The following is a 16594-nucleotide window of genomic DNA, read 5'->3' as shown; positions in this document are numbered from 1 at the left end:
TACGTAGATTTTTTAACCAAAGTTGAAAAGTTGTTGGCATAGTTGATTTAAACAAACGTGTTTAACAAAACAAAATAATATTTAAACTTGAAATTTCATACTAATTTGTAAAAAGTTATATTCTTTTTCCAAGTTGCATGGGTTGTGTCATGCAAAGCTAATTAAATGGCGAATATTCTTAGAAGATGTTGTTGTGATCATGCTTTGTGCTTCTTTATTGTTTTTTATTATTATTATCGTATATACGGTACATTTAATTGATTTTTACTATATGTTTTATTAGAATTATTTATGTGGCATGTTCTTTTTGAAATATTTTACTTAAAACTCGATGGATTATTGATAAGAGTCACACCTAGTTATTTAGTTAAGCAAAGTTTGAATTGAGAACTTATTAATTATTATGTAAACTTGTTTATAACGTATATATTTTCTTTATGCCCAAATGAGTTGTATTCATGTAAAATTATATTAGTTGGTGAATACATGTATTGTGATACGAGTATCATGCTCGTGTAAAATTTCCGAGTAATTCGTGCGTACACCGTCCAAGCTTGACAACCCTAATTGATACAGACATATTAAAAATGTAAACGTGTATATAAAATATGAAAATCACCATAATAAACGGGTTGAAGTTGTTAAAACATTTGTATTCAAATGCATAACCTTTTAAACCCATTCATTTTATCTAAAACCGGGTCGTTTTTGTTCTATTCTAAGAATGATTTTATTATAAGAGTTTAATTTTTCTTGTTTATTTTGGGCCTATGCACCCCTCACCTCAAGTTTGCCCGTCTAAGATTAACTCATAAAAGTGTTCATCATTTTCTTTAGCAGCCCATGTGCATAAGCCCACGGTACCCACCCACTAGCTATCCGGACCTAAATCCCCATTCTTGATTTCTTGATATATAGAATTGCAGATACCATTCATATAATCATATCCTTCACAAAAAAAAAGGTTTATAGGAACCTAAAAATGGATCTTAATAGTTAATTCTTAACAATAATGTTGCCTTGGTTTCTTGTAAGTTGACAAGTTGGTAGCGGTAATACCACATTAAGCTTGGATTGCTTTGGTTACGTTGGATCTATGGTTTCGGTTCTCAGGATTTGCATATAGTCCTCGGAAACTCGAAGAACAAATTAAAAATAACGCACCCCATGATGACTGGTTGCTAACTCATTTTGGCCTCACTATAGATTGTTTTATTTGACTCAGTATAATGTAATAACACGTTGGATCTATGGTTTCGGTTCTCAGGATTTGCATATAGTCCTCGGAAACTCGAAGAACAAATTAAAAATAACGCACCCCATGATGACCGGTTGCTAACTCATTTTGGCCTCACTATAGATTGTTTTATTTGACTCAGTATAATGTAATAACACATTCGTGAAAAAAAATACATATCGAATATAACAAAAAAAATAGTAGTTATAAAAAAATAATTTATCATATATATAAATTTGAAGCTCAATTTTATTTCTCACTCTATATTTTGATTTTTAATTAGATTGAATCCTTTTTTTATAAACAACCAACAAACAGAATTGCCTAGGTACTCCGTACGGGGTGACCTAGCTGGCGCAACCTAACTGCACAGAGCCCTTAAGCGTCTCCAAGTTATCTCCAGTTTTAGGAAAAACTCACTCACCCAAAGGTCCACTGGTAGTAAAACCTGGACGCCCTCAGGATCGAACCAGAGATCACAAATATCTCAATCTTCCTTTATTAAGCCATCTATGTCCCCTCAAAGTGTTGTTAGTAAGGTTTGAACTTTGATCTTCATTGAAAAACCCAAGTTGTTAACCAGTGCACCACAATGAAAATGACAATTGAATCCTTCATATAAAATTGAAACTAAATTAGAATAAAAAAGAAGAAAAAGAATTCTGCCGGTTGTTTTTAATTATTTTCTTTTTTTTTATGTATCTATCTTTGTTGATGGATCAGAACTCTATTTACTCCCCTGCAGCCATTACTAGCTTCCATGCTGCATGTATCCTGAAACCGGACACATGGCTAATTGCATCCACTCCACAACATCTATCAATACTATTTCTATGAGTATGTTTTCAACAACATAATAAAAAAACCAAAACTAAGGCTGCAAATAATACATAAAATAAATATAACCCAAAAGAAACATAAATCAAACCAAAGTAGAATCAATTTGGTTTAGACATGATTCTATCGGCAATAATAGTCTCTTAAGAAAAAACTGTAAAATGGTAAAATACTGAATTGTAGAGAAAAACTGGGCTCATGGTGAAGTTTGGTGACCAGGATCGATAAACACAATAACGAAGTTTTAGATCATAAGCTCGATCTTTGTAATTCTCATTAGCTCGAAAATTACAATCCTTAAACTCTCTTAATTGATATAACCCACATGCTCGGGTATATATACTAGTTTAAATATGAAAACCTAATTAGACTAGAATACAAACTCCTTATCATACTCAAATACTAATTAGTAAAAACATATTTAAACAATAATTAATAAATAAATTCCTTGTTGTCCAGGTCTTTTGCTCGACTTGTTCATCAAGTAATTTATTCCATGTAAACCAAGTCACGTGCTCAACTTGATAAACAAGACACCAACTCATTATAGGCTCGATGAGTTAGCACAACGGAAATTACATCTAACAATCAACCCCCTAATTTCGGTTTGGCCTTCGAGAGATCATCCACTCCAAGTAGCTTTTGCATCTCCGCAAACTTTATACGAGCTAGTGCCTTTGTCAACGTGTCAGCTCGTTGTTCACTTCCGGGAATATGTTCCACTCTAACATCCCCGTTCTTGATACAATCTCGTATGAAATAATACTTTGTTTTTATATGTTTACTTCAACCATGCTGTTCGGGCTGAAATCAGCTTGTTCAGGCTGTTTTGGCTGCTGTTTAAGCTGTTTTGGCTGCTGTTTGGGCTGATTTCGCTAAGGGTATTTTGGTCAAACAAGTTTATAACGTTACCAACTTGTTCCAGATTAACTACCAAATTTTCAGCCGAGCTTTCACCACTTTTAGACCAATTCCAACCGTGTTTCTCATTAAAAATAACATCTCGAGAAACATGAATTTGATGTCTAACCGGATCGTACATCCGGTATGCCTTTGTCCCGGGTTCGGTACCGAGTAAACCATAGGGGTACATCGGTCTTCAAGCTTTTTAACCGAAGTAGTTGGAGGTGTTTTCACATAACCGACACACCCGAAAACCCGTAAATGATCAAGATTCGGTTTACACCTTTATAGGCTTCATAGGGAGTCTTCTCCGGTAGTGATTTCGTCGGTACTCGGTTTAGGATATAAATAGCATGTCTCGCCGCTTCTCCCCAAAACCGTTTTGGAACTTTTGTGACATGGAGCATGCTTCTAATTGTGTCAATCACGGTTCGATTTCTCCGCTCCACCACACCATTTTGTTGGGGTGTGTATGGGGCGGAATAATGTCGTGTTATTCCTTCACTTGTGCAAAATTTTGAGAACTCACAAGATGTGAATTCTCCTCCGTTGCCGGTTCGAAAAAATCCAATTTTGTACCCACTTTCACCTTCCACCAAACTTTTATATTTTTTGAAATAATCAAAAGCTCCGTCTTTTGATTTTAACAAAAATCCCCACATGAACCTCGTGTGATCATCAACAATAAGAAAAATAAATTTCTTACTCGACGGTATACTCGGTGAAATTGGACCACATAAATCGCCATGAATCAAATCAAGTGGTTTCTTGGCTCGAAAACGTGTTTGATCGGGAAACGGTTTTCGGGTTTGCTTACCCACTAAACAACTATCACACGGATTAGTATAAGCAATAAACGAAGGAACACCACGTACCATATCCTTGGTTGTTAGAAGTTTCATTGACTCGAAATTCAAATGGCCTAAACGTGCGTGCCATAACCAACCCGGATCTTCAATGTTTGATAATAAACATACCGGTGTTCCAACCCGAAGCCGCACCTTATACAACCGATTCCTTGATCTAACCGACTTCATTATAACCTTTCTCGATTTATCAAGCACTAAAAGTTGGTCATCTTCCATAATCACCTTGCACCCGTTTTCGGTTGCTTGCCCCAAGCTTAAAATATTGCTCGTTAAACTTGGAATAAAATAAACGTTAGTGATTACTCTCTCAACACCATCATCACAAATAGTGGTTATCGAGCATTTTCCCTTTATGTCCACACACGAACTATCACCGAAACGAACTTGTCCAGCAACCGTTTCATCTAAATCCGAAAAGTAAAATTTCGTACCCGTCATATGATTGCTCGCTCCATTATCGAGGTACCAAACGCCATCCTCCTTCGGTTCCGACTCGTATCGCTTAGGATGCACGTTTTCTTCGTTAAAGAAAACTTCTTCATTAATACTTATCTTCATCAAAACTTCCTTAGTTGCTTGTCCGTTTGCTTCGGTTAGGTTTAATTCGGGTCGTTTTGCTCCGACTCGTTTTCCTCTTCGTTCAGGGCATGCCGAAGCGAAGTGACCCATCTCGTCACACCGAAAACATTGAACGCCTGAATAATTCTTTTATTTTTTATAAACCCACTTCAACCCGATCGCTTTAAACCCGTTTGGCTTGTCAACAAGTACCCACGTCTTGTTTCGTTCAATAGATGTAATCTCCTCGTTCATTGCATTATCCCATTCTTTTACTCCGGATGCCTCGGCATAACTCGTCGGTTCACCATCTTGAGTCAAAAATAATTCTTCATCTTCAAACCCTTCATCCCTTTCTTCCCCGTGTGAAAACTCAACATTTAACACATAATCATTCAACTTTTTAGGTAAAATTGAGGTTCGGTTTGACCGTCTTGGGGTAGAAGGATTTGGGACAGCACTGAAATAAGCCCGAACAGCAGGGATATTAGCCCAATCAGCCCACCAGGTCAGTTTCAGCAGCCCGGTTCAGCAAACAGCGCGCATCAGCAGCCCGGTTCAGCAAACAGCGCGCATCATCAGCCCGGTTCGTCTAGTTTACATGCATACTCTATATCAATAGTATCCATAGTAAGAGCGGTAGAGAACTGAACACTTATAGGTTATAAACAATATAAAAGAAGGCATAAAGCAAAGAACAATAATTACAAAATAATAATTCTAACAAGCTTATTGATTTTGTCAAAAAAATAATGAAAACAAGTATTATTGCATGAGATAACCTCACACGTCTAGATAAACGTGGTGATCCCTGTGACAAATACGTTTCATGTAAGAAACCGGACACGTTTGCTTTGTCAAATAGAATTCTATCCATTTTTAAATTAGAAATTAACCAAAATCAAAATTTGCATTTATAGACACCCAAAAAATAGTCAGAAACAATTTTATTGGGCCTACAAAACGATTTCGTTAAAAGGTGTGAGGCAGATACCAATATCAACTAATTAGGCTGTGTAGTGGGTGTCGGTTTAGGCGATTTTTAGGCGTAAAGGGGCTAGAACACCCCCACCAGCGATATGTGGGCGAATTGGGACGGGAGCGGGGTTCTTTTGTAGTCGGCGAGTTTAAATAATAATATTATATTAATAATACCGTTCAACGGTCAAAAGTAAAAAAAAATAATAATTAACAATATATATATATATATATATATATCTATATAAACATACACCTTCTTCTCCATTTCATATCCATTTCATACACAATTTATACCCAAATTCTTCAAAAAATCTAGCAAAATGAATCCTACAAACAACCCGAACCAACCGAAACCCGAGGAACTCGCCGCTTTCACGACCGAAATCATCAAAAACATGAAAAGTTTGTCAAGGAACTCAACGATACCATGAGAGAAACCAACAAACAACACGAAAAGATTGCTGCTATGATGGAGTTGCGAGAAATGAGTAAAGAATACGAATCCCTCAAAGCGGCCGTGTCACACGAAGAGGCCACATTGTTGCAACGACGACGAGTCGAAAAAATGCGCGAATATTATGGATATTAGTATTTTTTTTAGTTATGTATCTTTTTTTAGTTATGTATTTTTTTTGTATTTCTTTTTAATTTTAATGCATTTTTATTTTATTATTTAAATAAATTAATTTTTATTTGATTAGTTTAATTATAAAAAGAAACTAATAAAAAAAAATGTTGTGGGCCCAACTTGGTAGCCCCTACACCATTACACCCCAAAAACAAATTCGCCCCCTTTGCTGACTGGGTGCCACGTGTCACAATTTGCCCCCATTTGTAGCCCCTCCACTACGCATAGCCTTAATAACTAAACGTGTCCAATTTGATTTATCTTTATGTTTCTCCAAGATATGTAAAAGTTATTTATTTAAAAAAAAATAAACAAAATTTATTTTCATTTTCACGTGCTTGTTAGGATTTAAATCCATCACCTTTATTTTTATAAAGAGTGGATAACATATCACTAGCTAGACGATTAGATCAAGAGTATGTGTAAAAGAAAACTAAAGATTTTGAAGCATTTTTAATGTATTTTACCTACTAAATAATATAATAAAACTTGAAATTATTAATTACAACTGATTGGTTATATTTTAAGCTAGATGTCTTTTGAAACGAAACATTGTGCAACAAGACGCAAGTATCAATAAGAAGGCTATGCTTGTGATAGGCGAGAAACGAAACATTGTTCAACAAAACGCAAGTATCAATAAGAAGGCTAAAAGGACATCAAACGTGATTCGTTCTTATGGGTGAAGAATAGGGAAAATGGTATGGCTCGAATGGGAAGATTGGTGTAAGTTTAATTTTGATTAATGTTGTACCTAGGTGAGAACTAAATTTTGTGGTGATGTAATCTTGGTGTTCACTTTTTTGAGGGCTAGCTACTTGCTAGTTCTTATTTAGTAATAAATTGGCCGTTCAAAAAAAAAAGATATCTTTTGAAACTTGAATGATTTTGGAAAAAAGTTGGGTCGACCAAACCAACCTAATTATACTAAAAAGAAACTACCAAAATAGCCATTATATAGTGTATAGATTCTAAATCAACTTTGAACTTGATATAATTTAAAAAAAAAAAAAACAACCTAATAAGGGTGGAGGGCATATCCCCAAACATTTCATACTCCCAATTACCCTAGGCGTCATATCAGCTTTTTTAGAACTAATTGAGTTGCACGGTATAGATCAAAAACTTTCCAAACTGTAAAATGTATACACACATATACAAATAGGTGTGTGTGCGCGTTGTACTTTGAGGATAGCCCCAAAATTAGGAGTTTTTAGGTCTAGATAGAACGAGGCGGTGCTCCCATACGAAGTCGAGCATCCCAACTCCCTCCCCATGCTCAATGCTTTCCTCCCCGTTTGTAGCACATCTATAAAACGATTCTACAATATATGATATATCACTCTTTAAAAGGAAACTTGAAATATTATTTGTAAAAAATAATGCCTTAGCTATTATCATTTGTCCTTTTTATAGGAAAAATCTAGGTTCGATAGATAGTTAATGGTCACTCTGAAAGCGCAGGTCATGAGATCACTCTGGTGAGTAACATCTTTATTTGCTTGATCAGCTTTAACGTCACACAACTACTTACCACTTCATTCACCGCCACAATGATCCTAGCTATAGTCTTTGACCCAAGTTGGATTTTGATGAATTTTTATGTTATTAGTATGTTGAAAAAAGGTAAAATTATTTTACAAGGGTAAAGAAAAGCAAGAGAACTTACTGTAGGGGTGCAAACGAGCCGAGCCGAGCCCCAGCTCGACTAGGCTCGAGCTCGGCTCGTTTAACTTACACAGAGCTCGAGCTCGAGCTCGGCTCGTTTCGAGCTCTATTTACAAAGCTCGAGCTCGGCTCGTGAATGGATTTTGAAGCTCGGCCTCGGCTCGTTTACAATTTATAAATTATTTTTTATATAATTATAATTATTTTATATATTCTTTCTATTATAATTTTATGTATGAAAGAATATATATTATTTAGTTATTTTTACATAACATTATATTTATTAATTAATAATTACTAAATGTATATTTAAAAAAAATTATACAAATGGCAGACTCGTTTAGGCTAGCAAGCCGGCTCGAGCTCGATAAGTAAAGCTCGGGCTCAGGCTCGTTTGTTAAACGAACTTATTTGTAGGCTTGATCTCGGGCTCGGTAAGGCTCAGCTCAAACGAGCTTTTTAACGAGCCGATCTCAAGTAGTTTACGAGCAGCTCAGCTCATTTACACCCTAAAACTTAGGATATATCAACATACAAATAGCAATAAACAGTTAAAACACATGTAACAAATAAGAGATATAATTAAATAAAGAAAAGGTATATAAATCATAGATTAAACATGAAATGAATTAAGTTCACCAAATCCAATTCTTGAAAAAGACCACGTCAAAAAAAAAAAAAAAAAAAAAAAAAAAAAAAATGATTGCGTGCAGAATTAAAAGAGTAGAAAATATAATAATAAATAGACCGGTCCAAAATGAGCATGTGATAAGTGACATTAATACCACAACATTACCATATCCACTGGATTATTAAACTCACCATTTAACATGCCAATTGACCATTTAACATGCCAATTGACCATCTTTCTTCAAACTTTGATCCACTTTACAGTATACAGATACATTGTTAATATATTATTAAAATATTATATAATATGATATTTTATGTTAACTGTGTATTTGAAAACTATGATATACAATAAACATTTACGTTAAGTTTGTCATTAAACAAAAACACACCGTTCTTTACTTAAAAGTAAACGTACTTCATTAAACAAAAACAACTACAAACAACAAAAGTAGGGGCCTACACAGAGCATGAAGGACTGCCGCAATCGTTTTAACCGTAAATCATTTAAGCAAATTATGTTTTATAATAAAGTACCTCAAACTTTATAAAAAACCAACGCGTAATGGTGGTTGACCTAAAACTAACCCAAACTCACACATGCTAAACAAAAAAGAAAAAAAAGTTACATGCGTCTCATGTAGTTTAAAATATTCACACCCTTATACATATGAGTACAAATATATATGATCAAAAGTGATCTTTATTTGATTTATTTAGAATATAATTGTGGACTTGTACCTTGTGGCACAAAACAAAAGGAGCAAGGTAACAATGTAACCTTGCACATGGTTAAATGTATATCTTAAGTTGAACACTTTGGTGAACAAAATCCCCTATTTTCTCTTTCCAGATCTAAAATGTCTAAATCCAAAACACTAGTCTACACTTTAAAGGCTACACATAACATGTTTAGAAAGAAAATAATAATCTAAAATTTAGGGATTACAGTTAAACTTGAACTTGAATCTGATATCTGATATAACTAGAACTGGTGTAGGATTAGTTTTGAAATTACCCGATTACCCGAAAATATTGACCATTTTACCTGATTTACCCGACATAACTTTTTCTATATTATACACATATACATATATTTATATATAGTGTATTACAAATATATAATTTGTCGATATTGTTTATGATAATCAGTTGAGACATTATTTTTATAGTAATCATTATTTTAAATAAATTAATTATATTTTGTCAAAGTTCGACAGCTGGGTGTACACGTCGGGTATTTGACAAAATCCAATAGAAAACCCGATGAAAAAACCCAAAACCCAAAGGGGTAATTAGCCGATAAAAACCCAACGGGTTTAAAACAGATAGTTAAGTATGAGTTTAAAAATACCTAAACCCGACCCAAACTCAACCTATTATCATCCCTACTAAAATTAAATGTAAACCAACAACCAAAATCAACCCTTAGACTTGAAATACAGCAGCTGCGCACGGAGAAAAAGATTAAAAAAGAATTAATAATAATAATAATAATAATAATAATAAAATATTCTGCTTCTCTCCCTAAAAGCTTCTGAGCTGTTTTCTTTATCACTGACAAGAACCAACTCACAACCATCTCTTGATGTCTTTAAATGTCTTTCATTCTATAATAATAATATTATTATTAATATTCATTTTTTCTTTAAACAAACATTGTTCTCCCAATTCCCACTTCATATTATCACTAATCACTTCACTTTTCTAAGTGATTTAATCTCAATTTCTTGGCCAAAATATCTCAAGATTTCAAGAACAAAGCAAAAAAAAGCATCCTTTTTTTGTCTTTTTACTTTTTCAAGAAATCTTGATTACAACAAAAAAAAAATTATTTTCTTTAATCCAATTTGAGCCAAACACCTTCAAGAAAAGCAAAAAGCAACCCACTTTGTTTATCTTTATTAATAATAATAATCTGGTTTGGTTTACAACTTTACATAATATGTTGGAATTCATCTAATTGGGTTACCATGGGTTCTCTTGAAAATGGATTCTTGCCAATAAAAAGAGATTCTTTACTCAAATCTTCATCAACAAATGCAAGAACCAACTCATTTTCTCAAAGACCCAGATCAAGATTTGCAAGATTCATGGTGTTAAAGAAGCTTGATTACTTGCAATGGATTTGTGCAGTGGCTGTCTTCATCTTCTTTGTGTTTGTGTTCCAAATGTTCTTGCCATTATCCACTCTGGACAAAGCTGGTACAAGTTTCTTGAACCAAAAAGATGATGACTTTAATATTGGTTTCAAGAATTTGTTTCAAGGGTTTGATTTTGGTGAAGGTGTTAAGTTTGAGCCCACTAAGCTTTTGTTTAAATTCCAAAGGGAACATGAACATAAAGATATTAATAATAATAATATGTCTTTTGGAGGGTCAAGAAAAGTAGTGAGATTTGGGCACAGAAAGCCTCAGCTTGCTTTTGTGAGTATTTTGTATTAATTTTGATAAATTTGTATTTTTTTGAGTAATAATCAAGTTCTTGATAGTATTTGAATTTGGGTTTGTTAAAGTTTTGATTTTTATTAATTCTGTTTTTTTAGGTTTTTGCAGATCTGTTAGTTGATCCACAGCAAGTATTAATGGTTACTGTTGCAACTGCTTTAAGAGCAATTGGCTATAAAATTGAGGTAATTTGAGTCTTTATGAGAAATTGACTGCTTTAATTGTTTTTAATTTTTAATTAGGATGTTTTAATGGCATAAAAATGATAATATTTTTTTAGTTCATTTATGTGAAGAGAAAAGATTCTTGCTTTAAATTACTTTAGATTTGGTAAATTGTATTATTAAGTTTTTAAATATTAATGATTTTATTATTTGGTTATTACTATATACATGCTAATCTTGTGAAGGTTTACTCGCTTGAAGACGGGCCTGTGCATGACATGTGGAAAAATATTGGAGTTCCGGTTAATATTGTGGAAGCTAATAATGATACAAAGATTATAATCGACTGGCCAAAGTATGTTTTGTACTATTTAATAGATAATATGTGATGTTATTTAATTTAAGATGTTAATTTAATGGCTATTTGATCTTCTTGCAGCTATGATGCCATACTTGTCAATTCTCTTGAAGCAAAAGACGCGATTTCAGGGTAAGTTTTTCGTGTTTTATCATATTCATTTCATAAGCAAATAATTACATAAACTTAATAAATTTAGTTATAACAGCCTTTTACAGGAACCGTTTAAATCATTACCGCTTATATGGGCCATCCATGAAAAAACACTTGCCACCCGTTATCAAAAGTATGTTTTAAATGACCAAACTCAGCTCATTGATGATTGGAAAACCGTGTTTCATCGAGCTACGGTTGTTGTTTTCCCCAACCATGTTCTACCGGTACGTTTAAGGGACACATACTTTGTTTGTAGACTTGTAAATAAACCAAATGAACACGAACGGAGCTTGTTTGTGTTTGTTTGTTTAACTTTAACTGAACAAATGATCAAACACGAACATGTAAACGAGGGGTTTTCGTGTTCGTGTTCGTGTTCGTGTTCGTTCGTTAACAGTATAAACGAACGATTCATGAACGTAAACGAACAAACCAAACTGAATATTAACGAGCATAAAAAACAGACTTAAACCATCGTAAACTTACATAAATGAACGTAAATGAAGAACATAAACTAATTTAAATGAACGAACGTAAACACACGTTCACGAACATAATGAACAAACAAGGCATTTATTCATGTTTGCTTGCTTATTAAATAAATGAACATAAACGAACTTCACACCCAATGGTTCATGATTTACCACTGAACGTTCGATTCGTTTACACGTCTATTTGTTTGTTGTCATTATTATTTAAATGCTTTACAATAACTCATTTTTATTATTTGAAATTTGGTTTTAGATGTATTATGCTGCATTTGATGCTGGAAACTACTTTGTTATACCTGGATTTCCATCTAAGGCTTGCAAATTGGATAACTCGTTGATTGTTTCTGAAGAAAATCTTCGTGAGATTATGAATTTCGGGGCCCATGATTTAGTTATTGCTATAACTGGAAGTCAATTTATGTATAAAGGGTTATGGGTGGAGCATGCACTCATTTTACAGGCTTTATCACCGCTTTTAGCCGAGTTTAACGGGGATGATATTTCGAGTCAACGCCTCAGGATCATATTCTTGAGTCAAGATTTGAGTGGTAATTACAGTGCTGCCATTGAGGTAGAATATCACATTCTTAATATTATACTGTTGCAAGAAAATGGAAAAGTTGCAACCTTTATGGGACATCTGTAACGGGTCAACCCAACAAGACCTGCCTCGTTTCAGCCTGTATTGCATTGTTTGTCTTTTGGTTCATGCTAACTTGAGTTTAATGTTTTTTCATAGGAAATTGCTTCAAATCTTAACTACCCAAGTGGCACGGTAAACCATGCAACCATTGATGAGGACGATGACGTGCACAAAATTCTTAGCATTGCAGATCTTGTGATATACGGATCGTTTCTTGAAGAACAATCTTTTCCTGATATTCTAATAAAAGCAATGTGTTTTGAGAAGCCAATAATAGCTCCTGATTTAACAGTAATAAAGAAATATGTATGCTTCTAAACTTTAAAATCTTTTATTTTTTTTAACCACTTGCGAAACGGTTGCAAAAGTAAATTAAAAATAAAGAGTTAATTATACAAATAGTACTAGACCCCAAATATGTTACAAAAAAGAAAAAAATAACATCTGTTTATGTATTTAGCTAAAAGGGTAAAACTGTCATTTTTAGAAAATTCAAAATAAATGTAACAAAAGTTTGTGTTAGACCCCAAACATGTTACAAGTTGAAAACCACATATGCTATATGTGTTAGTTTTTAAAGTTAGCCCCTCCCCCCTTCCCCCAAAAAAAAAAAAAAAAAAAAAACCTGTTACTTTTTTCAAACTACACGAACCGTTTATGTAATTAACTCTGTATTTAATTTGTATTTTGGTTGTGCTAACAAAATAACATATTTCAGGTTGAAGACAAGGTCAATGGCTTTCTTTTTCCTAAGAGGGATATTAAGGTTTTAACACAAATTATGCTTCATTTGGTGGCAAAAGGAAAAATGTCATCCTTAGCTCGAAATGTTGCATCAATTGGAAAACATAGTGCAAAAAACATGATGGCTTTGGAATCCGTTGAAGGGTATGCTTCGTTAATAGAAAATGTTGTTAACCTACCTTCAGAAGTTGCATCTCCAAGGGCAGTATCGGAAATTCCATCTAGTTTCAAAACCGAGTGGCAATGGCGTTATTTTGAGGATATTGCAGATGGTAGCTATGTAAATAGAAGTTTGAGGATTCATCGGTTCTTAGACAAGCTTGAAAATCGGTCGAACCGTACTCTAAATGACGGTTTAGCTGATGTGTCAGCCGATTATACGTTTTTGTATAGTATTTGGGAAGAAGAGAGAAGTGTTCAGACAGCATTGGCTAAAAAGAGAAGAGAAAACGCTGAGGTAATTAAGAAGTGTTAGTTTAAGCCAAAGTTTTTGACTTTAGACATAGTTTCAGTCAAAGTTTGACTTTCCATGGTGTGTTTTTATGCAGTTAAGGGACAGAAGTGAGCAACCGAGAGGAACATGGGATGAAGTGTATAGAAGTGCAAAGAAAGCTGACAGGAATAAGAATGATTTGCATGAGAGAGATGATGGAGAGCTTGAAAGAACGGGTCAACCGTTATGCATCTATGAACCTTATTTCGGTCAAGGAGCTTGGCCTTTTTTGCACACCGGTTCGCTTTATCGTGGTATTGGGTTGGTGAGTCGCTTTATTAATGTAAAGATTTAAACTTTTTTCATCTTTTAGATGCTATTATAACAGATGTCAAGGTTGCATAACGGGTAGGGTTGAAACGGGATTTTTTTGTAAGTGTTGAAACGGTTCGGGTCAGGTTGGGATGGCCCGTTACACCCTTTTGTCCAAAGTTTAAAAAAAGTTATTCACTAATTAGAAAAGAATGTTTTTACAGTTGCAATCTAAATCTTTAAATACACGAATTGTAAATTTGAATTTTTTAGTAGAAATATTTAAAAATTAAAGTTGGTTTTTGTGGTGATCTTGTAGTCAACTAAAGGTCGAAGGTCAAGAACCGATGACATTGATGCACCTTCACGTCTTCCTCTTCTAAGCATACCTTATTATCGTGATGCCCTTGGTGATTTTGGTGCCTTTTTTGCGATTGCTAACCGTATTGACCGTATTCACAAAAATTCTTGGATTGGGTTTTCATCATGGAGAGCTACAGCTAAGAAGGCATGTAAAGTTCTTTAATTCGTACTTTTTATATAAATTGCAACATTACAATAATTTGGTATAACTTATGAGTGTTGGATTACAACAATGTATTTCTTATTCTTTTATATCTAAAAGATTAGAGGTTTTGAAAATGAAAACAGGCTTCTTTGTCAAAGACTGCTGAGGTGGCTTTATTAGACGACATTCAAGCACACAAGCATGGTGACGCGCTGTATTTTTGGGTTCGAATGGACGAAGATCCAAGAAACCCGATGCAACGAGATATTTGGACATTTTGTGATTCTATAAACGCGGGAAACTGCAAGTAAGGCTCTAAAACATTTGATTATTTGTGAAAAGTCTAAACTTTAGTATTGACAACTTTTCAAGAATATGAGTTTAATCTTTAAATAATATCCCATGATGCTAAATGTTTAACTATTTGTCAAATATCTAAAATAGCCTTCAACAATGACAAATTGTTTGATTTGTACAAGGTTTGCATTCTCCGAAGCCTTCAAGAAAATGTATGGGGTGAACGACAACTCGACATACGTCCCTCCAATGCCTATGGATGGTGGTTCATGGTCTGTCATGCATAGCTGGTCTTTGCCCACCAAATCTTTCCTAGAATTCGTCATGTTTTCAAGGTTCCAATGATCTTATTTATGAACTTTTATTAAAAAAAATGATATTTAAGTAAAACGATTCCCTTTTTAATAAATTTTTGTTGTTGTAAATATTTTGCAGAATGTTTGTGGATGCATTGGATGCACAAATTTATGAGGAACATCATCAAACTGGTTTCTGCTACTTAAGCTTATCCAAGGTAACCTTTGCCTTTCGAAACGTGTACTTATTATGTAAGTGGTCACAGGGGTTATATGTCGCTGATAGTGTATATCGATGCATAAGAGTCACTAAATAATTTTATTAAGAAAATCAGATTATAATTGATTACTATAATTATACACATCTTTAAACTAAGGTTTAAACTTTTTTGTACAAAAAAATGTCTTGGATAAATCCAACATTCCAACCATGTCCATTTTTAGTTTTTTACCATTTTGGCCCGAACCTATTTTGGTCCGTTAGTGCAATCAGTCAACTTATTTTGGCATTTGATTTTAAAATATTTTTTTAGGACAAACATTGCTACTCACGCGTTCTTGAGCTGCTTATAAACGTATGGGCGTACCACAGTGCAAGACGAATAATATACATAAACCCTACAACCGGAACACTTGAAGAACAACACACTTTCAAAGCCCGAAAAGGGAAAATGTGGATCAAATGGTTCAACTACAAAACCTTAAAATCCATGGATGAAGATCTTGCCGAAGAAGCTGACTCGGACCACCCTAACCGCCGGTGGTTATGGCCTTTGACCGGTGAGGTTTTCTGGCAAGGAATGTATGAAAAAGAAAGAAGTCAAATGAGACAACAAAAGGAAAAAAGAAAACAGAAAAGTAAAGATAAGGTTCAACGGATCAAAAACCGAACGCACCAAAAGGTTATAGGGAAGTATGTGAAACCACTGCCTGATAACGAGACAGTCGATAATTCAACTACTGTTTTAGAAGCAGCGAAGGTTCTTAGGTGACATATATTCACTTTTTTTTGGTAGAAGTTGTAGTTTTATTGGGTCAATTCTTTTTGAAAATATGTAGTCTTTTCTGTTTTTTTTTTTTATTATGATAAGCTTTTGTTGTGTAAAAATGCATACTCAATGTGTTGAAATTGTAATTAGAGTTACACAAATCAGGTTGTTCTAATACCCAGTTCCAGGTATGGAACTAGGTTCGGTGACCGAGTATTTGCCATACTCGAGTCAAGGTCGGTTCGGGTCCGTGTATTGGTAAAATCCAGAACCAATACCCGGGATCCTGGTATGGAACAGGCTCCGGTTTTCAGGGATTACCTGGTATAAATCGGGTCTGGTTTCAGGTCCAGGTTTTGATACTGAAATGCATACTTTTTCCGTTACCTATCGGTAGGGTCAGGTACGGGTGGGGGTATTAAAAACCCGGTTCTGATTTTTCTGG

The 16594-nt window shown here is 34.2% G+C and overlaps 1 protein-coding gene across 1 annotated transcript; it reads left to right on the top strand.

The window, feature by feature from the left end:
- The first annotated feature begins 10162 nt into the window (after window positions 1-10162).
- LOC143623257 (uncharacterized) lies at window positions 10163-16245 on the top strand. Its single transcript, XM_077094205.1, has 14 exons — window positions 10163-10737; window positions 10857-10943; window positions 11168-11277; window positions 11362-11412; window positions 11489-11660; window positions 12181-12498; window positions 12667-12876; window positions 13289-13771; window positions 13863-14072; window positions 14379-14567; window positions 14711-14874; window positions 15047-15199; window positions 15300-15378; window positions 15694-16245. The coding sequence occupies exons 1-14, from the start codon at window positions 10285-10287 to the stop codon at window positions 16150-16152; spliced, it is 3138 nt and encodes a 1045-aa protein (XP_076950320.1). The 5' UTR covers window positions 10163-10284; the 3' UTR covers window positions 16153-16245.
- The last annotated feature ends 349 nt before the right edge of the window (window positions 16246-16594 follow it).

Source organism: Bidens hawaiensis, unplaced genomic scaffold, assembly GCF_021521415.1.
Source record: "Bidens hawaiensis isolate Kalapana, Puna unplaced genomic scaffold, B.hawaiensis_p1.1 tig00003356_1, whole genome shotgun sequence".
NCBI classification, from domain to species: Eukaryota; Viridiplantae; Streptophyta; class Magnoliopsida; order Asterales; family Asteraceae; genus Bidens; species Bidens hawaiensis.
The sequence above is the reverse complement of the archived record's forward strand: the minus strand, read 5'-3'. Positions and strand labels throughout refer to the sequence as shown.